Source organism: Macrobrachium nipponense, chromosome 15, assembly GCF_015104395.2.
Source record: "Macrobrachium nipponense isolate FS-2020 chromosome 15, ASM1510439v2, whole genome shotgun sequence".
NCBI classification, from domain to species: domain Eukaryota; kingdom Metazoa; phylum Arthropoda; class Malacostraca; order Decapoda; family Palaemonidae; genus Macrobrachium; species Macrobrachium nipponense.
Window position 1 is genome coordinate 49021079 of NC_087208.1, and position 25794 is coordinate 49046872.

Genomic DNA, 25794 nt, shown 5'->3' on the forward strand with positions numbered 1-25794 from the left:
GGGGTAAGGCCATGCACTTTGACCTGTCTACGTAGGTTTTTCAGCGCCAAGTGCAATTATGTAACAGGGCAGTCGAGCGAATGATTGATGTTGATACTGTGACACTTTCAAGTTGAATAAATAACTATATATATATATATATATATATATATATATATATATATATATATATATATATATATATATATATATGTATGTATATGTATGTATGTATGTATGTATGTATGTATGTATATGCATTAAATATGTATGCATACATGTGTATGTGTGCATGTTTTGTATGTTGTGGTGGCTTTTTTATTGGCTGGATGTAAGGGTGAACGTTAGTCCTGCGAAATATAGTATTTCTTAGCTTGAAAACAGAGTGTTTTAATGGGCCTATAATTGAGACTTATCGTGTTTAAACAGAAGAATTTTGATCATATATATATATATATATATTATATATATATATATATATATATATATATATATATGTGTGTGTGTGTGTGTGTGTGTGTGTGTGTGTGTGCGTGCGTGTGTGTGCGTGTATGTCTTAGGTGGACAGGACATAGCATATCTTACCGTATATGTGCTCTAGATACATGTACGTTTCAGCATATGAAACGAGAAACCTTTTGAGACGACATAAAAACATAAGATATCAGCGCAAGCATGATTTACTCCAATATATATGATTTACACAAATGTTCTTTACTTAGGGCAGCCACATAAGACGACATTAATCAGTATACATAATTATCGCATGAGAAATATATTCAAGAAATGAGACATAAATTTTTATTAATAATGATAATACTATTTGACACTGAACAAAAAACATTCACTCACCTTCCATCGACGTCATCCTCTTCTGAAGCTCTGTGGAATGGGAAGAGTTAATAAAAAAAGGGAAAAGAAAGAGAGGTTAATTAAAACTTCATACCGAGAAATCCCACCTACAGTTTTTTGTGGCACAAAAAATTTCTCAAAATATTTGGTTTATTTATTCGGACGATTTGATTCTCAGCGATTTACTGACCTGTTATGGCTGATACCTTTCGATGGAGCTCTGAAATAACAAGAGAGAGATGATTAATAATAATAATAATAATAATAATAATAATAATAATAACAAAAAGGCATCATCCGACCTCCAGGTTACTCGGGCTGCCTGCTAAAATCTATGGTCAAATAGCGCTTCGTTTCACCAACGAAAATTAAAATAAATATGCTATATTTTATCAGAAATAATTGTTCTTTACTGGTTAACATGCACATCATTTAATTTTTTACATTTTCATTTTAATAAATAAATCACAGATATCCTACCCTAAGATTCCTGTATCTTTAAATCATTTTTTACATTTTCATTCTAATAAATAAATCACAGATATCCTATCCTAAGATTCCTGTATCTTTAAATCATATTTTACATTTTCTTTCTAATAAATAAATCACAGATCTCCTACCCTAAGATTCCTGTATCTTTAAATCATTACATTTTCATTCTAATAAATAAATCCACAGATATCCTATCCTAAGATTCCTGTATCTTTAAATTATTTTTTACATTTTCATTCTAATAAATAAATCACAGATATCCTACCCTAAGATTCCTGTATCTTTAAATCATTTTTTACATTTTCATTCTAATAAATAAATCACAGATATCCTATCCTAAGATTCCTGTATCTTTAAATCATTTTTTACATTTTCATTCTAATAAATAAATCACAGATATCCTACCCTAAGATTCCTGTATCTTTAAATCATTTTTTACATTTTCATTCTAATAAATAAATCACAGATATCCTACCCTAAGATTCCTGTATCTTTAAATCATTTTTTACATTTTCATTCTAATAAATAAATCACAGATATCCTATCCTAAGATTCCTGTATCTTTAAATCATTTTTTACATTTTCATTCTAATAAATAAATCGTAGATATCCTATTCATAAGATTCCTGTATCTTTAGATAATTTTTGACATTTTCATTCTAATAAATAAATCACAGATATCCTATTCTAAGATTCCTGTATCTTTAACTAATTTTTACATTTTTACATTTTCCTTCTAATAAATAAATCATAAATATCCTATCCTAAGATTTCTGTATCTTTAACTCAACGCGAAGCATCTTTTTCAGACCTTTTCCAGGCTTTCATAGGCCTTTCCTACCCCCAAAAAGAACAACAGCAAGAACAACAACAAAGTAGTTTGTAGCCTTAATCCCAGATTAAGTGATAATAATAATAATATAATAATAGTAATAACAATAATAATACATCACTGTCATGGAAATCAGCGAGTAAATATATATGATTTAATACGACTGAAAACGTGAAAGGTTAGCAGGTATATTATTATTAATTCGTGGTTTGAAGGCCGGAGGGGATATGAATGATAAACTTGTCAACTGTAAAACGAAGAGAATAAATGAATAAATAGGTTAAATAAAATGATGGAATTTGTATCATATACAGAGAGAGGAAATGGAAGGAGATGTTTAGTATATATATATATATATATATATATATATATATATATATATATATATATATATATATATATATTATATATATATATACACACACACACACATATATATATATATATATATATATAATATATATATATATATATATATATATATATATACTATCTGCAGTATGATCCTCAAACATCAATTCAGGAATGCCGAAGACACATGATTGTTTTTAAGAGATTTATTCATAGAAACGTTTCGCACATGGACTATGTGCATCATCAGTCTGAAAAATGACAAAATAATAAAACATTAAAAATACTAAAAAATACACAGGATTCTTAAAATGACAATTAAAAACATTAAAAGACTAAAATTAGAGGCAAAGTAAAAACAACTGCTGTTACGCCAACCTTCAGGTACAGAGGAAGAAGATGAGATGATCCGAAGAAGGAAACTACAACCTCCAAAGACGACTATGCCAGATATAGTGTAGCAGAGGAGCAGCCACCGTTTAAAACGATGGAACGAGTCTTTTAATATATAATGACTCTAAGGTCGTCAAATAATCTGCATCCTTAGAATATGCTATATGGAAAAGTGCTGTTTCTTGACCTCAATTTTACAATTTTGATAGCATGATTTTTATATTTGAATGTTCTGGTCTGCTCAATCTTTGTCCCGTTCTAAAACTCAACCCTAAGTGACTGTAATAACGCATCTGCAACAACCTCTTCGTTGATCCAATATAAGTACCAGGACATCCTGGGCATGTAAACTTATATTACCACATTGGACCTCATGAAGGGCTGCAGACGGTCCTTGAAGCCAAAACAAAGAGCCAATTTTACTGGGATTATTAGATATTAATTTTAAATTAATTTGCACGGTATTTCAGTTTCAATAATTTGTTTCAATTTATGCGAAAATTTGGAGTTAAAAATATAAGGAATTGAAGCATACATGATTTTTTTCGGAACATTAAAAACCGGTGTGGCAGGATGAAAATAATTAGTTAAAAGTTTGTTGATGATTCTAAAAACTAAATCCTTGGGAAATGAATTTTGGTGAAAAAAGTAGTTAAAAATTCAATCTCCTTATGAAATATGGCCCAACTGGACGAGTATCTAAGAGCCCTATATACTAAAGTATAGATGGTATTCATTTAAAACTGGTTTGGCAAGCACTATAGAAATTATTTGCAAGACCTGTATAAGTTTTCTTTCTATAAACGGCAGTAGTAAAAACAGAACTCAACATCTCGTGATTAAAACATCTAAGAACGGTAAACAATTATCTTTCTCCAATTCCATAGTAAAATTAATGTTAGGGGTTGTTTTGCTGATTAATAAAATCTAAAAACTGAGTGGCCTGCCACTGATACTTAAAAAGAACAAAGGTATCGTCTACATACCTTCTGTAAAACAATGGTTTAAAAGAAGACGGACAACAATCTAAAAATTTTTGTTCTAAAAATGACATAAAAAAATTTGCAATAAAGGTCCTAAAGGAGAACCCATAGCAACACCATCTACTTAGAATACAATTTTTGATTAAAAATAAACATAGAATCTTGCACAGCAAGTTCTAGAAGTTGTTTAAAAAAGAGACCTAGTAAAACCAATGAAAAGTAAAATTGCCATCTGGGAAAACCTTGTTTAAAACAATCTCTATAGTCTCGTTTAATGGAACATTCGTAAATAAAGACTCAACATCAAAGCTTGACATATACAGGTCACCATCCTGGGACTAATGATTTGGTTTTGAAATTCATAACCATTCTTTAAAATAAAACAATGACTTGAAGTATACTCGTTAAGGAGAGAAACCAAATATTTCGAAATAGAAAAAGAAGGGCTATTATACGCTGCCATAATAGGTCTTATAGGAATTCCCATCTTTATGAATTTTTGGTAGCCATACAAAATACTGAAAGAAGAACCGGTTACATACAGCTTTTGGTAGGTTTTATCATCAATAATGTTGTCAGTTTTGAATTTCCTTAAAAACCTGTTAATGCGATCTTCTCGTTTATAAATGTCTAAAAAGTTAGGATCACCGTGAGCTACAACTAGAAGTGTCCGAGAGTATGTCTTCAATCTTATTGACATAATCTTCTTATTCAATAATACAAATCCTTTGCCCTTGTCTGGCTTGCAGATCACTAGGTCCTCACGTTTTCCTAAGTGAAAGCAAAAGTTTCAAATCATCTTTTTTAAAAAACGGAGTCCACGTAACCTTTAATTGTGCATAAGTCTTATGTATAAGAGCAGCCATTTTTTTTGTTGTTGTAAATTACTCAAGTTTTTTTCCATATCCAAATTAACAAGTCTTTGAAACAGCACCTCCTCTAAAGAATAAATCTGGCATAGTCAGGTCTATAGGAGGGTAAACAAAATCAAGCCCGAAAGACAGTAAGAATTCTTCCCTTTTGGACAGTACATAATTGGAAAAATTAAATATACATTGGTTTCTCTGGTCAAAACTTCGGAATTACAATACCCAAATTCTGCAGCTTTCTTTGATGGCGAACAAATATATGGGAAAAAATAAATTTCATTTACATAATTATTAAACAATTTCTGAAGATACACCGATCAAACAAAGGACAAGTCATCAAACAAGAGCCTCCTCAACTGGGTAACGGTCTCGTTAAATTTCTGAATAGCAGTCTGTTTCGTAGTAATCTCCTTACGAAGTAGATCTTTCAGGGCTTCTTGTAGAACTCAGTAGCGTAAAGGGATGTCTTGTACAGTTTGAATCGGACGAATTTCGGATATACGCCATTTAGCTCGCAGTATTGCAAAAAATCTAGGTCACATTTTGATTTCTCGAGTTTTCAGGGACGTCTTTTCAAGCTTCCTAGCAGTAGCAAGAGTTGCAGCAGGGTTAACGGTGTCTCAGCAGTTGTGAAAAGTGATGATCCCGCGAAGGCGAAGACGGAAAGCAAACAGGAAGACGAAGAACAAGTGTCGTATCATCTCGGGAACAAGTACTATCTGCAGTATGATCCTCAAACATCAATTCAGGAATGCCGAAGACACATGATTGTTTTTAAGAGTTTATTTTTCATAGAAACGTTTCGCAATCTGACTTATGTGCATCATCAAGTTCCTGAAAAATGAACAAAATAACTAACACTTAAAAATACCTAAAAATACCAGGATGCCTTCTTAAAACAATGACAATTAAAAACATTTAAAAGACTAAAATTAGAGGCAAGTAAAAACAACTGCTGTTAACCACCAACCTTCAGGTACAGAGGAAGAAGAATAGAATGACCAAAAGAATGGAAAATACAACCCCTCCAAAGACGACTATGCCAGATATAGTGTAGCAGAGTAGCAGCCACCGTTTAACGATGGAACGAGTCTTTTAATATATAATGACTCTAAGGTCGTCAAATAATCTGCATCCTTAGAATATGCTAATATGGAAAAGTGCTGTTTCTTGACCTCAATTTTACAATTGATAGCATGATTTTTTTTATATTTGAATGTTCTGGTCTGCTCAATCTTTTGTCCCGTTCTAAAACTCAACCCTAAGTGACTGTAATAACGCATCTGCAACAACCTCTTCGTTGATCCAATATAAGTACCAGGACATCCTGGGCATGTAAACTTATATACCACATTGGACCTCATGAAGGGCTGCAGACGGTCCTTGAAGCCAAACAAAGAGCCAATTTTACTGGGATTATTAGATATTAATTTCAAATTAATGCACGGTATTTCAGTTTCAATAATTTGTTTCAATTTATGCGAAATTTGGAGTTAAAAATATAAGGAATTGAAGCATACATGATTTTTTCGGAACATTAAAAACCGGTGTGGCAGGATGAAAATAATTAGTTAAAAGTTTGTTGATGATTCTAAAAACTAAATCCTTGGGAAATGAATTTTGGTGAAAAAAAGAAAAAATAGTTAAAAATTCAATCTCCTTATGAAATATGGCCCACTGGACGAGTATCTAAGAGCCCTATATACTAAAGTATAGATGGTATTCAATTTAAAACTGGTTTGGCAAGCACTATAGATTATTTGCAAGACCTGTATAAGTTTTCTTTCTATAAACGGCAGTAGTAAAAACAGAACTAACTCCTCGTGATTAAAAACATCTAAGAACGGTAAACAATTATCTTTCTCCAATTCCATAGTAAAATTAATGTTAGGGTGTTGCTGATTAATAAAAATCTAAAAACTGAGTGGCCTGCCACTGATACTTAAAAAGAACAAAGGTATCGTCTACATACCTTCTGTAAAACAATGGTTTAAAAGAAGACGGACAACAATCTAAAAATTTTTGTTCTAAAAATGACATAAAAAAATTTGCAAATGAAGGTCCTAAAGGAGAACCCATAGTAACACCATCTACCTGAGAATACAATTTTTGATTAAAAATAAACATAGAATCTTGCACAGCAAGTTCTAGAAGTTGTTTAAAAGAGACCTAGTAAAACCATGAAAAGTAAAATTGCCATCTGGGAAAACCTTGTTTAAAACAATCTCTATAGTCTCGTTTAATGGAACAGTTCGTAATAAAGACTTCAACATCAAAGCTTGACATATACAGGTCACCATCCTGACTAATGATTTGGTTTTGAAATTCATAACCATTCTTTAAAATAAAATGACTTGAAGTATACTCGTTAAGGAGAGAAACCAAATATTTCGAATAGAAAAAGAAGGGCTATTATACCGCTGCCATAATAGGTCTTATAGGAATTCCATCTTTATGAATTTTTGGTAGCCCTAACAAATACTGAAAGAAGAACCGGTTACATACAGCTTTTGGTAGGTTTTTATCATCAATAATGTTGTCAGTTTTGAATTTCCTTAAAACCTGTTAATGCGATCTTCTCGTTTATAAATGTCTAAAAAGTTAGATCACCGTGAGCTACAAACTTAGAAGTGTCCGAGAGTATGTCTTCAATCTTATTGACATAATCTTCTTATTCTTATTCAATAATACAACTCCTTTGCCCACCTTGTCTGGCTTGCAGATCACTAGGTCCTCACGTTTCCTAAGTGAAAGCAAAAGTTTCAAATCATCTTTTTTAAAAAACGGAGTCCACGTAACCTTTAATTGTGCATAAGTCTTATGTATAAAGAGCAGCCATTTTTTTGTTGTAAATTACTCAAGTTTTTTTTCCATATCCAAATTAACAAGTCTTTGAAACAGCACCTCTAAAGGGAAATAAAATCTGGCATAGTCAGGTCTATAGGAGGGTAAACAAAAATCAAGCCCGAAAGACAGTAAGAATTCTTCCCTTTTGTACAGTACATAATTGGAAAAATTAAAGTATACATTGGTTTCTCTGGTCAAACTTCGGAATTACAATACCCAAATTCTGCAGCTTTCTTTGATGGCGAACAAATATATGGGAAATAAATTCATTTACATAATTATTAAACAATTTCTGAAAGATACACCGATCAACAAAGGACAAGTCATCAAACAAGAGCCTCCTCAACTGGGTAACGGTCTCGTTAAATTTCTGAATAGCAATCTGTTTCGTAGTAATCTCCTTACGAAGTAGATCTTTCAGGGCTTCTTTGTAGAACTCAGTAGCGTAAAGGGATGTCTTGTACAGTTTGAATCGGACGAATTTCGGATATACGCCATTTAGCTCGCAGTATTGCAAAAAATCTAGGTCACATTTTGATTTCTCGAGTTTCAGGGACGTCTTTTCAAGCTTCCTAGCAGTAGCAAGAGTTGCAGCAGGGTAACGGTGTCTCAGCAGTGTGAAAAGTGATGAATCCCGCGAAGGCGAAGACGGAAAGCAAAACAGGATAACGACGAAGAACAACGTGTCCGAATCATCTCGGGAACCAGTACTATCGCAGTATGATCCTCAAACATCAATTCAGGAATGCCGAAGACACATGATTGTTTTTAAGAGATTTATTCATAGAAACGTTTCGCACATGACTATGTGCATCATCAGTCTGAAAAATGACAAAATAATAACATTAAAAATACTAAAAATACACAGGATTCTTAAAATGACAATTAAAAACATTAAAAGACTAAAATTAGAGGCAAAGTCTTTTAGTCTTTTAATGTTTTTAATTGTCATTTTAAGAATCCTGTGTATTTTTAGTATTTTTAATGTTATTATTTTGTCATTTTTCAGACTGATGATGCACATAGTCATGTGCGAAACGTTTCTATGAATAAATCTCTTAAAAACAATCATGTGTCTTCGGCATTCCTGAATTGATGTTTGAGGATCATACTGCAGATAGTACTTGTTCCCGAGATGATTCGACACTTGTTCTTCGTCTTCCTGTTTGCTTTCCGTCTTCGCCTTCGCGGGATTCATCACTTTTCACAACTGCTGAGACACCGTTACCCTGCTGCAACTCTTGCTACTGCTAGGAAGCTTGAAAAGACGTCCCTGAAACTCGAGAAATCAAAATGTGACCTAGATTTTTTTGCAATACTGCGAGCTAAATGGCGTATATCCGAAATTCGTCCGATTCAAACTGTACAAGACATCCCTTTACGCCTACTGTAGTTCTACAAAGAAGCCCTGAAAGATCTACTTCGTAAGGAGATTACTACGAAACAGATTGCTATTCAGAAATTTAACGAGGACCGTACCCACCAGTTTGAGGAGGCTCTTGTTTGATGACTTGTCCTTTGTTGATCGGTGTATCTTTCAGAAATTGTTTAATAATTATGTAAATGAATTTATTTCCCATATATTTGTTCGCCATCAAAGAAGCTGCAGAATTTGGGTATTGTAATTCCGAAGTTTGACCAGAGAAACCAATGTATATTTAATTTTTCCAATTATGTACTGTCCAAAAGGGAAGAATTCTTACTGTCTTTCGGGCTTGATTTTTGTTTACCCTACCTATATTACCTGACTATGCCAGATTTTATTTCCCTTTAGAGGTGCTGTTTCAAAGACTTGTTAATTTGGATATGGAAAAAAACTTGAGTAATTTACAACAAAAAATGGCTGCTCTTATACATAAGACTTATGCACAATTAAAGGTTACGTGGACTCCGTTTTTTAAAAAGATGATTTGAAACTTTTGCTTTCACTTAGGAAACGTGAGGACCTAGTGATCTGCAAGCCAGACAAGGGCAAAGGAGTTGTATTATTGAATAAGAATGATTATGTCAATAAGATTGAAGACATACTCTCGGACACTTCTAAGTTTGTAGCTCACGGTGATCTAACTTTTTAGACATTTATAAACGAGAAGATCGCATTAACAGGTTTTTAAGGAAATTCAAAACTGACAACATTATTGATGATAAAACCTACCAAAAGCTGTATGTAACCGGTTCTTCTTTCAGTATTTTGTATGGGCTACCAGAATTCATAAAGATGGAATTCCTATAAGACCTATTATGGCAGCGTATATAGCCCTTCTTTTTCTATTTCGAAATATTTGGTTTCTCTCCTTAAACGAGTATACTTCAAGTCATTTTATTTTAAAGAATGGTTATGAATTTCAAAACCAACTCGTTAGTCCAGATGGTGACCTGTATATGTCAAGCTTTGATGTTGAGTCTTTATTTACGAATGTTCCATTAAACGAGACTATAGAGATTGTTTTAAACAAGGTTTTCCCAGATGGCAATTTTACTTTTCATGGTTTTACTAGGTCTCTTTTTAAACAACTTCTAGAACTTGCTGTGCAAGATTCTATGTTTATTTTTAATCAAAAATTGTATTCTCAGGTAGATGGTGTTGCTATGGGTTTCTCCTTTAGGACCTTTATTTGCAAATTTTTTATGTCATTTTTAGAACAAAAATTTTTAGATTGTTGTCCGTCTTCTTTTAAACCATTGTTTTACAGAAGGGATGTGACGATACTTTTGTTCTTTTTAAGTATCAGTGGCAGGCCACTCAGTTTTTTAGATTTTATTAATCAGCAACACCCTAACATTAATTTTACTATGGAATTGGAGAAAGATAATTGTTTACCGTTCTTAGATGTTTTAATCACGAGAGTTAGTTCTGTTTTTACTACTGCCGTTTATAGAAAGAAAACTTATACAGGTCTTGCAAATAATTTTCTATAGTGCTTGCCAAACCATGTTTTTAAATTGAATACCATCTATACTTTAGTAATATAGGCTCTTAGATACTCGTCCAGTTGGGCCATATTTCATAAGGATATTGAATTTTTAACTACTTTTTTTCACCAAAATTCATTTCCCAAGGATTTAGTTTTTAGAATCATCAACAAACTTTTAACTAATTATTTTCATCCTGCCACACCGGTTTTTAATGTTCCGAAAAAATCATGTATGCTTCAATTCCTTATATTTTTAACTCCAAATTTTCGCATAAATTGAAACAAATTATTGAAACTGAAATACCGTGCATTAATTTAAAATATCTAATAATCCCATAAAATTGGCTCTTTGTTTGGCTTCAAGGACCGTCTGCAGCCCTTCATGAGGTCCAATGTGGTATATAAGTTTACATGCCCAGGATGTCCTGGTACTTATATTGGATCAACGAAGAGGTTGTTGCAGATGCGTTATTACAGTCACTTAGGGTTGAGTTTTAGAACGGGACAAAGATTGAGCAGACCAGAACATTCAAATATAAAAAATCATGCTATCAATTGTAAAATTGAGGTCAAGAAACAGCACTTTTTCCATATACATATTCTAAGGATGCAGATTATTTGACGACCTTAGAGTCATTATATATTAAAAGACTCGTTCCATCGTTAAACGGTGGCTGCTCCTCTGCTCAACTATATCTGGCATAGTCGTCTTTGGAGGTTGTAGTTCCTTCTTTGGTCATTCTATCTTCTTCCTCTGTACCTGAAGGTTGGTGTAACAGCAGTTGTTTTTTACTTTGCCTCTAATTTTAGTCTTTTAATGTTTTTTAATTGTCATTTTAAGAATCCTGTGTATTTTTAGTATTTTTAATGTTATTATTTTGTCATTTTTCAGACTGATGATGCACATAGTCATGTGCGAAACGTTTCTATGAATAAATCTCTTAAAACAATCATGTGTCTTCGGCATTCCTGAATTGATGTTTGAGGATCATACTGCAGATAGTACTTGTTCCCGAGATGATACGACACTTGTTCTTCGTCTTCCTGTTTGCTTTCCGTCTTCGCCTTCGCGGGATTCATCACTTTTCACAACTGCTGAGACACCGTTACCCTGCTGCAACTCTTGCTACTGCTAGGAAGCTTGAAAAGACGTCCCTGAAACTCGAGAAATCAAAATGTGACCTAGATTTTTTGCAATACTGCGAGCTAATGGCGTATAAATCCGAAATTCGTCCGATTCAAACTGTACAAGACATCCCTTTACGCTACTGAGTTCTACAAAGAAGCCCTGAAAGATCTACTTCGTAAGGAGATTACTACGAAACAGACTGCTATTCAAAAAATTTAACGAGACCGTTACCCAGTTGAGGAGGCTCTTGTTTGATGACTTGTCCTTTGTTGATCGGTGTATCTTTCAGAAATTGTTAATAATTATGAATAAATGAATTTATTTCCCATATATTTGTTCGCCATCAAAGAAAGCTGCAGAATTTGGGTATTGTAATTCCGAAGTTTGACCAGAGAACCAATGTATATTTAATTTTTCCAATTATGTACTGTCCAAAAGGGAAGAATTCTTACTGTCTTTCGGGCTTGATTTTTTGTTTACCCTCCTATAGACCTGACTATGCCGATTTTATTTCCCTTTAGAGGTGCTGTTTCAAAGACTTGTTAATTTGTTGGATATGGAAAAAAACTTGAGTAATTTACAACAAAAAATGGCTGCTCTTATACATAAGACTTATGCACAATTAAAGGTTACGTGGACTCCGTTTTTTTAAAAAAGATGATTTGAAACTTTTGCTTTCACTTAGGAAACGTGAGGACCTAGTGATCTGCAGCCAGACAAGGGCAAAGGAGTTGTATTATTGAATAAGAATGATTATGTCAATAAGATTGAAGACATACTCTCGGACACTTCTAAGTTTGTAGCTCACGGTGATCCTAACTTTTTAGACATTTATAAACGAGAAGATCGCATTAACAGTGTTTTTAAGGAAAATTCAAAACTGACAACATTATTGATGATAAAACCTACCAAAAGCTGTATGTAACCGGTTCTTCTTTCAGTATTTTGTATGGGCTACCAAAAATTCATAAAGATGGAATTCCTTATAAGACCTATTATGGCAGCGTATAATAGCCCTTCTTTTTCTATTTCGAAATATTTGGTTTCTCTCCTTAACGAGTATACTTCAAGTCATTTTATTTTAAAGAATGGTTATGAATTTCAAAACCAAATCATTAGTCAGGATGGTGACCTGTATATGTCAAGCTTTGATGTTTGAGTCTTTATTTACGAATGTTCCATTAAACGAGACTATAGAGATTGTTTTAAACAAGGTTTTCCCAGATGGCAATTTTACTTTTCATGGTTTTACTAGGTCTCTTTTTAAACAACTTCTAGAACTTGCTGTGCAAGATTCTATGTTTATTTTTAATCAAAATTGTATTCTCAGGTAGATGGTGTTGCTATGGGTTCTCCTTTAGACCTTTATTTGCAAATTTTTTTATGGTCATTTTTAGAACAAAAATTTTTAGATTGTTGTCCGTCTTCTTTTAACCATTGTTTTACAGAAGGTATGTAGACGATACCTTTGTTCTTTTTAAGTATCAGTGGCAGGCCAACTCAGTTTTTAGATTTTATTAATCAGCAACACCCTAACATTATTTTACTATGGAATTGGAGAAAGATAATTGTTTACCGTTCTTAGATGTTTTAATCACGAGAGTTAGTTCTGTTTTTACTACTGCCGTTTATAGAAAGAAACTTATACAGGTCTTGCAAATAATTTCTATAGTGCTTGCCAAACCAGTTTTAAATTGAATACAATCTATTAGTTTAGAGTATATAGGGCTCTTAGATACTCGTCCAGTTGGGCCATATTTCATAAGGAGATTGAATTTTTAACTACTTTTTTTCACCAAAATTCATTTCCCAAGGATTTTAGTTTTTAGAATCATCAACAAACTTTTAACTAATTATTTTCATCCTGCCACCCGGTTTTTTAATGTTCCGGAAAAAAATCATGTATGCTTCAATTCCTTATATTTTTAACTCCAAATTTTCGCATAAATTGAAACAAATTATTGAAACTGAAATACCGTGCATTAATTTAAAATTAATATCTAATAATCCCAGTAAAATTGGCTCTTTGTTTGGCTTCAAGGACCGTCTGCAGCCCTTCATGAGGTCCAATGTGGTATATAAGTTTACATGCCCAGGATGTCCTGGTACCTTATATTGGATCAACGAAGAGGTTGTTGCAGATGCGTTATTACAGTCCTTAGGGTTGAGTTTAGAACGGGACAAAGATTAGCAGACCAGAACATTCAAATATAAAAATCATGCTATCAATTGTAAAATTGAGGTCAAGAAACAGCACTTTTCATATTAGCATATTCTAAGGATGCAGATTATTTGACGACCTTAGAGTCATTATATATTAAAAGACTCGTTCCATCGTTTAAACTTGGTGGCTGCTCCTCTGCTACACTATATCTGCATAGTCGTCTTTGGAGGTTGTAGTTCCTTCTTTGGTCATTCTATCTTCTTCCTCTGTACCTGAAGGTTGGTGTAACAGCAGTTGTTTTTACTTTGCCTCTAATTTTAGTCTTTTAATGTTTTTAATTGTCCATTTTAAGAATCCTGTGTATTTTTAGTATTTTTAATGTTATTATTTTGTCATTTTTCAGACTGAATGATGCACATAGTCATGTGCGAAACGTTTCTATGAATAAATCTCTTAAAAACAATCATGTGTCTTCGGCATTCCTGAATATATATATATATATATATATATATATATATTATATATATATATATATATATATATATATATATATATGAAGAGAAACGAATTGTTATGCTTGGATTTTCCTCCACATCTCATATTCCAGTATATATATACTGCATGCAAGAATTCTCTCTCTCTCTCTCTCCTCTCTCTCTTCTCGTCTCTCTCTCTCTTCTCCTCTCTTCTCTTCCTCTCCTCCTTTTGTCTCATTTTGCTACGGACCCGTATTATGTTCACTGCATTGTAAATTGTAAAACACACAGTCAAGCGTTGCTGTTCATGCAGATTCTCTCTCTCTCTCTCTCTCTCTCTCGTTTGTATATGTTCATATCATGTTCACTGAATTGTAATTGTAGAATACTCATAGTCAAGCATTGCTGTTTATGCAAAAAATCTCTCTCTTTCTCCTCTCTCTCTCTCATCTCTCTCTCTCCTAACTCCTTCGTCTTGCTAAAAATCTCTCCTCTCGCTCTCTCTCTCGTCCTCTTCTCTCTCTCCATACTGTTTTTAGTACTGCAAATTGTAGACACTCACCGTCAAGCATTGTTGTGCATGTAAAACCTCTCTCTCTCTCTCTCTCTCTCTCTCTCATCTCTCTCTTCTCTCTCTCTTCTCTCTCTCTCTCTCTCTTTGCACATGATCATAATATGTTCACTGTATTGTAAATTAAAGAACACTTATGGTCAAGCATTGCTGTTCATGCACAATCTCTCTCTCTCTCTCTTCTCTGCTCTCTCTTCTCTCTCTCTCTCTCTCTCATTTCGCATACGATCATATTATGTTCACCGTATTGTAAATTGTAGAACACTTATAGTCAAGCGTTGCTGTTCATGCTAAAATCTCTCTCTCTCTCTCTCTCTCTCTCTCTCTCTCTCTCTCTCTCATTTTGCATACGATCATATGTTCAATGAATTATAAATTGTAAAACACTCACCGTCAAGCGTCGCCAGTTTATTTTGGTGATCTGTAAAAAAGAAAAACAAAGCTTTACACACTTGATTGAATTTCTGTAACTATCAGTTACATTAATGTCATTATTGTTGACTCAGCTACAGTGTTAGAGGTTATGCACTTTTAATCAGATCTTATTGAATGCTGAGGATAAACTACACGTGGGTTTAGTTTAGCAACGCCTCCGAATTACTGTCAACCTTAAAATATCTAACAGGCATCAATCCGAGGCGCGTGCTAAAATCTACGGACTAACAGAGCGTTGTTCCAACGACGGAAATTAAAGTAAATACGCTATATTTTATTAGAAATAGTTGTTCTGCAGTGTTCAACATGAACATTATTGATCTTTTTACATTTTCATTCTAATGCATAAATCATAAATGTCCTATCATATAATTCCTGTATCTTAACTCAACCCAAAAAACATTTTTTCAGCCCTTTAATTTGAGGTGGGATTGTATACAACGCCAAATGATTTAGATTTGGAAATCATTTTATTTTTATACAGAATTGTCATTTCCTTCTACAAACAGAAATAGTAGTTAAAACTTACACAGATCCCTTAATGCGGATTAGTCATAGATTATAAAACACAGGTAGTTGTGGATGTTATTCATACAATTTCGTCTCTTAGAAATTATTATAACACCTATATTTTTGAACCAAAAGGAAATATATTTTGATACTTGAGAATCTCGATCATAAGATGCACTTCTTGTCGTTTATAATTCCCATTTATTAAGAGGTACTTTTGGCTTGATATTTGGGTTGGTGTATGAATGCCGTGCGCGTGTAAGTGACAAAGCCCTTGCTTCATACTCTCTCTCTCTCTCTCTCTCTCTCTCTCTCTTCAAAAGCTCTTAAAATCACAATATACATACAGATATATATATATATATATATATATATATATATATATATATATATATATATATATATATATATATATATATATATTTGTATAAGCTAGCAAATGCCGTCTGTATCACGCACAGTATAAACGGATTCTCTTCAAAACCTCTTAATATCACAATTCACAGAATAACCGACTAAAAGTAACGATCACCTCAGCGCACAATAACCCTTGCAACCATCACAAGCTACTGCACATAAAAATGTTCCTTTTTACCTTCGAGTCTCCGTAATATCCTCTCGAACCCCTTTTCAATCGCTTCCGCGAGTAATGACACGTTAGAGTCTCCTTTCTCTTCCGTCACATTTGCGTCACAGAGCAAGGAGAACGTCACCAAAACGAGAATGCGGGCGAAGGGGAACTCCATTGCTTATCAAGAGGGGACAGAATACGCCACTGGGAGTGTGTGTACCGTGTCATGAGTAGTGTCACTGAATCTCTGATTGTTAAGTCATTACCAGCAACGCCGCAGCAATACCAAAAGGCGTTGTAACCGCTATAGTTTTCAAAGTGAGGGATCTGGGTCATCTGTGGACATCCTAGGATTACTTGATCTTTCGACTCAAAGGTCGTAGAGATTTGAGAGGAACTGAGAGAAAAATAAAAGTAATTTCCTTTGGCGAAAGTCAAGTGGGTGATAGTATCGTACGATCACGATTTGGAACCTCGTTCAGTGCAGTGAATTTCTGATGGTTTTTAGATGAGCCTCTGATTTTCAAAGTTCGTCGTGATTCGAGAGGAATCGAGAAGAATGAAATAATATTCTTGGCGGAATTTAAGAGTGACGAAAGTATCTTACAGTCACGACTACTCGTCCAAGATTGGAATCAAAACTTGAACGTCTGGCAGCAACGTTCGAGCGCGGCAGTATATGCCACCCTTGGAAGAGGGGTTCCATTACAGAGGGTAGTTACTAGTTAGGTGTCAGCGTCTCCCAAATTGATGGGTGGTATGGGGCCTGCTTGGGCGTGAGATTGGGAGTGAGTAGGGTGATGTAGCTTGCCTGGGGCGTGACCTTGGGGGCGGGAGGGAGGGGAGTGACAACCCAAATACGCAGGCGTCACGAGAGCGACTTTTATAGCCGCAATTGAATCTATCAAGTCGTTTTGTGTGAGAGTTGCCGCATCTGTCCTTATAACTAAAACTCTCTTCCTTTGAACAGCACGAGTCTTGAGATGGAGAAGCAGATCCACACATACCTAACTGTGTATATTTGCTTTTCCAATAATAATAATAATAAAATATAATAATAATAATAATAATCATCATCATCATCATCATCATCCTCATAATAATAATAATAATAATAATAGTGGAAAAGTAAATTATTATTATCATTATTATTTAAAAATACTCATACGTAAAAATGAAGAAGCATATCCACAGTTATGTATAGGCATAGATATTTAAAGATAAAACTGTACTGTTTTATCTGTAAATATATGTACATATACTATAACAGTGATATTGGTCCTCCATTATTATCATTATTATTATTATTATTATTATTATTATTTTTTGCTCTATCAGTCCTCCAATTCGACTGGGTGGTATTTATAGTGTGGGGTTCCGGGTTGCATCCTGCCTCCTTAGGAGTCCATCACTTTTCTTACTATGTGCGCCGTTTCTAAGATCACACTCTTCTGCATGAGTCCTGGAACTACTTCAGCCTCTAGTTTTTCCCGATTCTTTTCCAGGGATCTTGTAATCGTGCCTAGTGTTCCTATGATTATGGGTACAATTTCCACTGGCATTTCCCATATCCTTCTTATTTCTATTTTCAGGTCTTGATACCTATCCATTTTTTCCCTCTCTTTCTCTTCAACTCTGGTGTCCCATTTTATTGCGTCATCAATAAGTAATACTTTCCTCTTGATTTTGTCAATCAACGTCACGTCTGGTCTATTTGTACGTATCACCCCATCTGTTCTGATACCATAGTCGCAGAGGATCTTTGCCCGATCGTTCTCTATCACTCCCTCAGGTTAGTGCTAGTTCCACTTATTACTGCAAGGTAGCTGATGTTTCTTGCACAGGCTCCATTGGAGGGCTTTTGCCACTGAATCATGCCTCTTTTTGTACTGGTTCTGTGCAAGTGTCGGACATTCACTTGCTATGTGGTTTATGGTTTCATTTTTCGTATTGCACTTCCTACATATGGGAGAGATGTTATTTCCATCTATCGTTCTTGGAACATATCTGGTTCTTTGGGCCTGATTTTGTGCCGTTGTTATCATTCCTCCAGTTTCCTTCTTGTGTCGTCGCTGGCTATTTCTTTAGTCTGTCTCATGTTTTGTCCGTGCATTGGTTTGTTGTGCCAGTCCTCTGTTCTGTTTGTCATTCTCCTGTCTCTGTATATTTCTGGGTCTTCGTCTGCTTTTATCAGTCCTTCTTCCCATGCACTTTTTAGCCACTCGTCTTCACTGGTTTTCAGATATTGCCCCCAGTGCTCTGTTTCTCGGGTGGTTTGATCGCAGTCCTCCCATACCTTTAGCAGTCCTCTCCCTCCTTCCTTTCGTGTTATGTATAGTCTGTCCGTATTTGCTCTTGGGTGTAGTGCTTTGTGTATTGACATATGTTTCCTAGTTTTCTGGTCTATGCTGCGAAGTTCTGCCTTCGTCCATTCCACTATAGTTATTATTATTATTATTAATTATTATTATTATTATTATTATTATTATTATTCAGAAGATGATCCCTATGCACATGGAACAGCGCCCACCAGAAGGTAAAAGGAAACAGAGAAAGGGAAGACCAGTCATCAAAAAACAAAGAAACAAACAAACAAACAAACAAAAATAAAACAGACAAATGAACCGATCAATAAATAAATCGATGGAAATTTAATAATCAAAATATTAATTTACGAGTTGAATTGCATCAGGGTACGAATGCCAAAAGTAGTAAATAACAAAGCGAGGGCGGGGAACTTTATTCTAAAGAGTGTTCTATAATAAATAATAAAGGAATCATTTTATCTGTAAATATAATATGGACATACACATAACTGGTATTGTTGCTCTATTATTATTATTATTATTATATTATTATTATTATTATTATTATTATTATTATTATTATTGTTTCGAAGATAAGCAGATCAATAAATAAATCGATAGAAATGTAGGTAATCAAAACATTATGATACGAGTTGAATTATTGCATCAGGGTAGGAATACCAAGAGTAATGAATAACAAAGCCTTAGGGGGGGATTTAATCTGAAGAGAGTGTTCTATAAATAATAAATTAATCGCTCACAGCGGTGGCGCTGAGTGACTCTGAAAGACTGGAAAATGATTTTCACGCCAAAAAGATTTTTTTTTTTTTATAGGAAACTCGTAGGCGCGCTTTAACGAGTCTAATTTTGTTCCTGGGTTGCTGGATTTCAGAGAACTGGGAGAGTTCTGCTGTTTTTATTAATTTATTTGTTTTTAATTTTTTAAGGCTTTACTTTTTTTTTAGATTTATCAAGGCTCTTTCGATGATGTTGGTTAAGGTTCTCTTTTAAGACGTTTGGAGTTTCGTTTTGACTAATGAATATTATAAAATGTGTATAATATAGTAAGCATAACCATCAAGATGATAAATTAACAGGGCAAATTTTAGAAATTCACTTCAGAAGTCGAGCGTATAGTAGTAAATTGTATGACGTGCGCTGAGACAAGGGAAAGTGTAAACAGTGAAATCTCACTGCATTAGAACACTTGACATTGTTTTGAGAAAGTTATTTACTTAAACATTTTACATCTGCAAAGCTTCTTATGACACGCCATTTAGCTCTGATTATCTTCTTATAATCGGGTTTCCATGGAGGTATATATAATTATGTATATATATATATATATATATATATATATATATATATATATATATTTTTTTTTGAGAGGAAGAGCTTTTATGTCAATTCCTCTATGTGATTAAGGCTCTTAATGATAATATCTGTATTCTAAGCCTGATTTAGACGACACGGCTTCCCCACTCTCTCTCTCTCTCTCTCTCTCTCATCTCTCTCTCTCTCTCTCTCTCTCTCTTATATATATATATATATATATATATATATATATATATATATATATATATATATAATATTATATATATATATATATATATATGCACGCCCACACAGTCAACAGTCGAAATACCCATGTACTAATGCAAGCACTTAGTACACTTATACACAAAAAAATCGTCATTTACGTAAATATATTCTTTTTATCTGCAGTGACGCGATCCTGAGAAGTATGCAGGGCACCGCTCACTCCTCACCGTTACACGGACCCTCTCAGCAGGAGACATGCATGTCATTCCAGGTAAGTTAAGTGCCAGTTAGCAGTCTATTAAGCGTGACAGGTAACCTCCATTTCACTCAGTAAGGGCTGTCTTCGCTTTTGAGTCGACTTTCTGTTCGCAAAGTGTTTGTCTTGTTCTTTGTTGGGTACACGCCTTTCAGCTCTTTGATGTTTCGGTGGCTGGAAGAGATTCCAGTGACTGGAAGAGATTCCAGTCTCTGGAAAACATTCCAGTGACTGGAAGAGATTCCAGTGACTGAAAGACATTGCAGTGACTGGAAGAGATTTCAGTGACTGAAAGACATTCCAGTGATAGGAAGACATTCCAGTGACAGGAAGACATTCCAGTGACTGGAAGACAGTCCAGTGATAGGAAGACATTCCAGTGACAGGAAGACATTCCAGTGACTGGATGATTTCAGTGAGTGGAAGACATTCCGGTGACTGGAAGAGATTCCTGTGACTGGAAGACGTCGCAGTAACTGGAAGACATTCCATTGGCGGGAAGAGATTCCAGTGACTGGAAGAGATTTCAGTGCCTGGAAGAGATTTCAGTGACTGGAAGACATTGCATTGACTAGAAGAGATTTTAGTCACTGGAAGACATTCCAGTAACTGAAGTTCATTTCAGTGACTGGAAGACATTTCACTGACTGGAAGAGAATCCAGTGACTGAAAGACATTGCAGTGACTGGAAGACATTCCAGTGATAGGAAGACATTCCAGTAACTGGAAGAGATTCCTTTTGCAGGAAGGCATTTCAGTGACATGAAGAGATTATGCAAAATGCCCTTGAGAGGGTCTCTTTTTTTTTTTTTTATATGTCTGCGCTAATACATTTCCGATTCAATGTTGAACCTCATTCGCAGTGCACTGTAGGCATTACTTCAGGTTCTTCACAGCTTCCCTTTTACTGTACCTCCTTTCAGATTCGTTTTTCCATCTTACTTTTGATGGTGTAACTGGGAAGTTTCTCCTTATCACTTTGTTGTAACATTTAGCTCTCAATTTTCCTTTCGGCGCTGAAGGACCTCATTAAAGGGCCCAGTACTTTGTGTATTCCATTCTGTTCTCACGACTCAGGGTTGATTAACAAAAGGTCCGTTCACTGACCTTCGTACTCTGGAGATACAGTATTTGATGGAGCTATTGGTAGGCGTTAACTTGCGCACCATTGCTCTTAATATTCGTCGATGTATAATGAGAACGATGCTCGCACGCAGTGGACACAGGTTTATATGATGATAAACGCGAGGGGTGACTTCCCATGGCAGTCAAAATGTACTCAAACGCGTTCATGCCCCTAATTAATCTCTTTAAAATTCACGACGGCAAAAGTGACTGGGAATTCTGAAGTCTCGTTAATAATCATTTGTACTTAATTGGGAGGGAGACCCTCCCCTTCCGCGCGTCTCATTAAAAGTAATGGCTCTACCACCGGAATCCAGTTTACAATGAAGTCCTCTTCTTCTTCTGACAGTTCTCCTTTTCTGAGCAAGAAGAGTCACGCGCGGTCGTTATTCGGTATTGATGTCGTTCACGGAAGGGTTTGTGCATATCTTACACTCACAAGAACTCCGGGACATTTTACTACGTTATAGGTTGGCATGATCAAGAGCGCTGTTGTCACGGTCATACGTCAGGTGTTTTATCTGCTGGCGTCTGGAGAGAGGAGGCGGTCAAGTCTGCACACTGCCCAGTTTTTGGGGCTCGTCATATGTATATACAGAATTATTATCATTAGTATTTTATCATTCTTTCGGGAGTCCTACAGTATATATAGTCTGTTGCGCAGCGTTGGGTCCTTAGCGGCGAATTCTGATTGGCTAACTGGATCATCTGCTGATCGCCTGTTGGCGGACCCACCTCTAATCTTGAGGCATCCGCCAACTTAGGATCAGCAGCTGAGCCAGTTGACCAATCAGAATTCGTCGCTAAGGACCCCATGCTGTGCAACAGACTATATTTTTATTATTATTATTATTATTATTCAGAAGATTCACCCCTATTCACGTTGGACAATCCTACAAGGGCCATTAACCGTCTCTTAACATATGGAAAGTATTAATGGTGCCCACGAATAAGGAAAAACCTCCATCACTATATCTTTCGATAATGACACTAACAATTTAGGACAGCTCCCAACCTCCCAACCCCCCACGAAAAAGTATCCACAGGAACCCCGCCTTCAAATGCACTGAACTAGCTATATCAAAGTAAGGAGGAAAGCAGTAGTCATTTATCTACCTCTTCTACGTCAGTAAATTTACCTGATTTATCTGACCAATTTCATTCGTGGAACCTTCATTTTCTTTTCAGATTCACAACTTACATAAATATAGGGCTGCGACTAAGTGGTCTTCGTCCCACTGAAAAGAAGAGGTTGGGATGACTACGGAATCTTAATTACAAACTGAGTTCCGATGATGTAGCTATTGTTTTTCGCTTACTCGGGGAGTAAGCCTTCAAGTACGTAAGTTCATATATATATATATATATATATATATATCTATATATATATATATATATATATATATAGATATATATATATATATATATATATATATATATATATATATATATATATATATATATATATATATATATATATATATATATATACATGCATACATGCATACCCGTGTGTATTCGACTCCAATGAATATTTCACCCCATTCATATTTGACCCATAATAATTGACCCTGTGGGTATTCCACGGGCCTGATTATTTCACCTTACGAATATGTCACCTGATGAATATTTAGCCCTCAGTATATTTCATTTCAAGAATATTTTTTAACTTGAATAAAATCCACCCCCACGAACATTTGCCCCAAATATACATCGTCACGAACATTCGTTGTCTTGAGGATATTGACAGCCTGACTGACAGACCGATTCAGACATAGACGTAGTCAGACACGACTGATGCAGGCATCCAAATGAAGAGACACGTCTCAGCGAACTTGAGCCATGATCATCTCGTTATTTGTAGCCTGACATTATTTAAAAAAAAAAAGAGAAGAAAAATTTAATATCCCTTTGTTGCTCTGACGCTGCGTAATCCTACGTAATCGAACGTTGTATAACAATTTTCTGAGGCCCACTACATCAACGATAACGGCTCATTTGGAGACGTTAAACACCCGGCAATGGACGGGTGCAATATGAATTGATTATGGCCCAAACGCTTCAGAACAAAAAACTCATATCTATAAAATCGAGCGAATCCTGACTTTTATGGGGGGTACAATAATAATCGTTGGCGGAGTATGACCGAAATATTCCTCCACCTCCACCCCACTTCCCCTCCCCCCTTAACCCAGCAAACCTAGAATTGAACGAATAAACATGTTTACTAGATTCTGTAACAGATGGAATCTAATCAAGGGTGGTTCTGGATGAAGATCATAATATGAAAAGTTAACTTTAGTTAAATGAAGTTTTTAATTCGAGAGTGGTTTTGGGAGAACGTCAGGAACTGAATGGAGTCGATGGTATATAATTTAACTTTCATGATTTTTGTGTTGTTAAATGAGGTTTATCATATGAAGTGCTGCATTAGCATTTCATGCGATGTAGTTAGTGCTGTAGTTTACGACGAGGAAATGTTTGTATGTGCGTGTGCATATTTATTTATATAAGATAATCTACGTATATATATATATATATATATATATATATATATATACATATATATATATGTATATATATATATATATATATATATATATATATATATATATATTATATATATATATATATATATATATATACAGGGTCAGGCAAAATGATCTGACACATTTGTAGGTTAAATAAAAGGCAAATAAAGTAAAGAAACAAAAAAGTGTTTTTATTTTTGAAAAGTACATATAATGCCATTTTTTTTTTCATATAATGCTATTTTGTTTTGTTTCTTTATAATCCCATTGTTTTTCGTTTCTTTTAATTGGACTGGTGAGCATCGCGCTTTCATTGTGGAAACGTTTATCAAAACAAACGAATCTGTAACTGCAACACAAAGAGCGTTCCGTTTTCACTTCAATCTTGGCAGATATGATGCCGTACCAGCTCGAAACACGATCTTGTTATGGGTTACCAACTTCAGAGCTACTCGATCTGCATTGAAACGAAAATCAACCGGCCGACCTCGCACCGCCAGAACTCCAGAAAATGTGGCAGCGGTAAAAGCTTCAGTTCAACAGTCTCCACTCCGTTCCACATTTAAACGCGCCCAGGCTCTTAGACTTTCCGAAAGAAGTTTGCGAAGATTCATCACAATGATCTTCAAATGCATCCATACAAAATGATGTTGGCACAAGAACTCAGCGAAAGAGACACTGAAACTCGCAGAGCATTCCACATGAAATGACCCGCCGAGTTATAGACAACTTTCGTGAACGCCTTCGACAGTGTGTGGACAATAATGGACCCCATTTGACTGATTTAATTTTTAAAACATAATGAAACAAAATGGCATTATATGCACTTTTCAAAAATAAAAACACTTTTTTGTTTCTTTACTTCATTTGCATTTTATTAAACCTACAAATGTGTCAGATCATTTTGTCTGACCCTGTATATATGTGTATATATATATATATATATATATATATATATATATATATATATATCGAGCTACAATGTCCTTTAATATCTAATTCGCTCTACCTCGGAATTAATATATTTTTCATTTTCATATAATGCTTAACCGAAGGGGAATTTTTTCTCGATAATAGATTTACCTGTACGGTAAAGTGATATGACTTATATATATATATATATATATATATATATATATATATATATATATATACATACATATATTAGGGCTTTAAACCCACCTACGCACCGCCAGAAGAAAAAAAACTCTTAAGGATTCCTTCAAACGAAAACTAAAGCAGCCACTCAATAAAAAATCCTTCGTACTTCGGAAAAAAATAAAGAAAAAAAAAACAAAAAAAAAAAAATCCGGGGCTGAATTCAGACGAGTTTTGTAAAATAAACGTAATCAGTCTCCTTTTGTTGCAGACGCGAAATACAGCTGACCTTACCATTCCTTTTTGTGAGGAGAGGGAATTGCCCTTCGCCCCCTCCTCCTTCCTCCTCCCCATTTCCTACCTCCTCCACCCAACCCAATCCACCACCGTCTTCCCTTCTTTCCTCCCCTTCCTTCTCTCTCGTCTCATTGCCCCCTAATTGCGGAGAGGTCCTTCTCTCTTTCCCTCCCCCTCCCTATCCCCCCCCCCCCCCCGTCCTCCCCCCAAACTACCTCTCCTTCCTACCATCCTCAATTCTGGTGTTTATGCAAAGGTCCTTCCTATTCC

General features: G+C 34.9%; 1 protein-coding gene and 1 long non-coding RNA gene across 3 annotated transcripts in view; one reads left to right on the top strand and one right to left on the bottom strand.

Moving 5' to 3' along the window:
• LOC135194926 (fibrillin-1-like) overlaps window positions 1-16894 on the bottom strand; it is a 29010-nt gene extending 12116 nt beyond the window's left edge. The window contains exons 1-4 of one of the 2 annotated variants that reach the window (XM_064221129.1): window positions 16394-16862; window positions 15245-15274; window positions 1022-1051; window positions 832-861 (exon numbers count right to left, since the gene is read on the bottom strand). In XM_064221129.1, the coding sequence (XP_064077199.1) occupies window positions 832-861; window positions 1022-1051; window positions 15245-15274; window positions 16394-16544 (241 nt within the window). In that variant the 5' untranslated portion in view covers window positions 16545-16862. Of the gene's footprint in view, window positions 1-831; window positions 862-1021; window positions 1052-15244; window positions 15275-16393 lie in introns of both variants that reach the window. The other variant, XM_064221131.1, reaches the window with a different exon arrangement.
• Window positions 1-25794, top strand: part of LOC135194927 (uncharacterized) — an 89076-nt gene that overhangs the window by 11156 nt on the left and 52126 nt on the right. Inside the window, exon 2 of the long non-coding RNA XR_010310036.1 lies at window positions 20401-20488. This is a non-coding gene — a long non-coding RNA (uncharacterized LOC135194927). The remainder of the gene's footprint in view (window positions 1-20400; window positions 20489-25794) is intronic.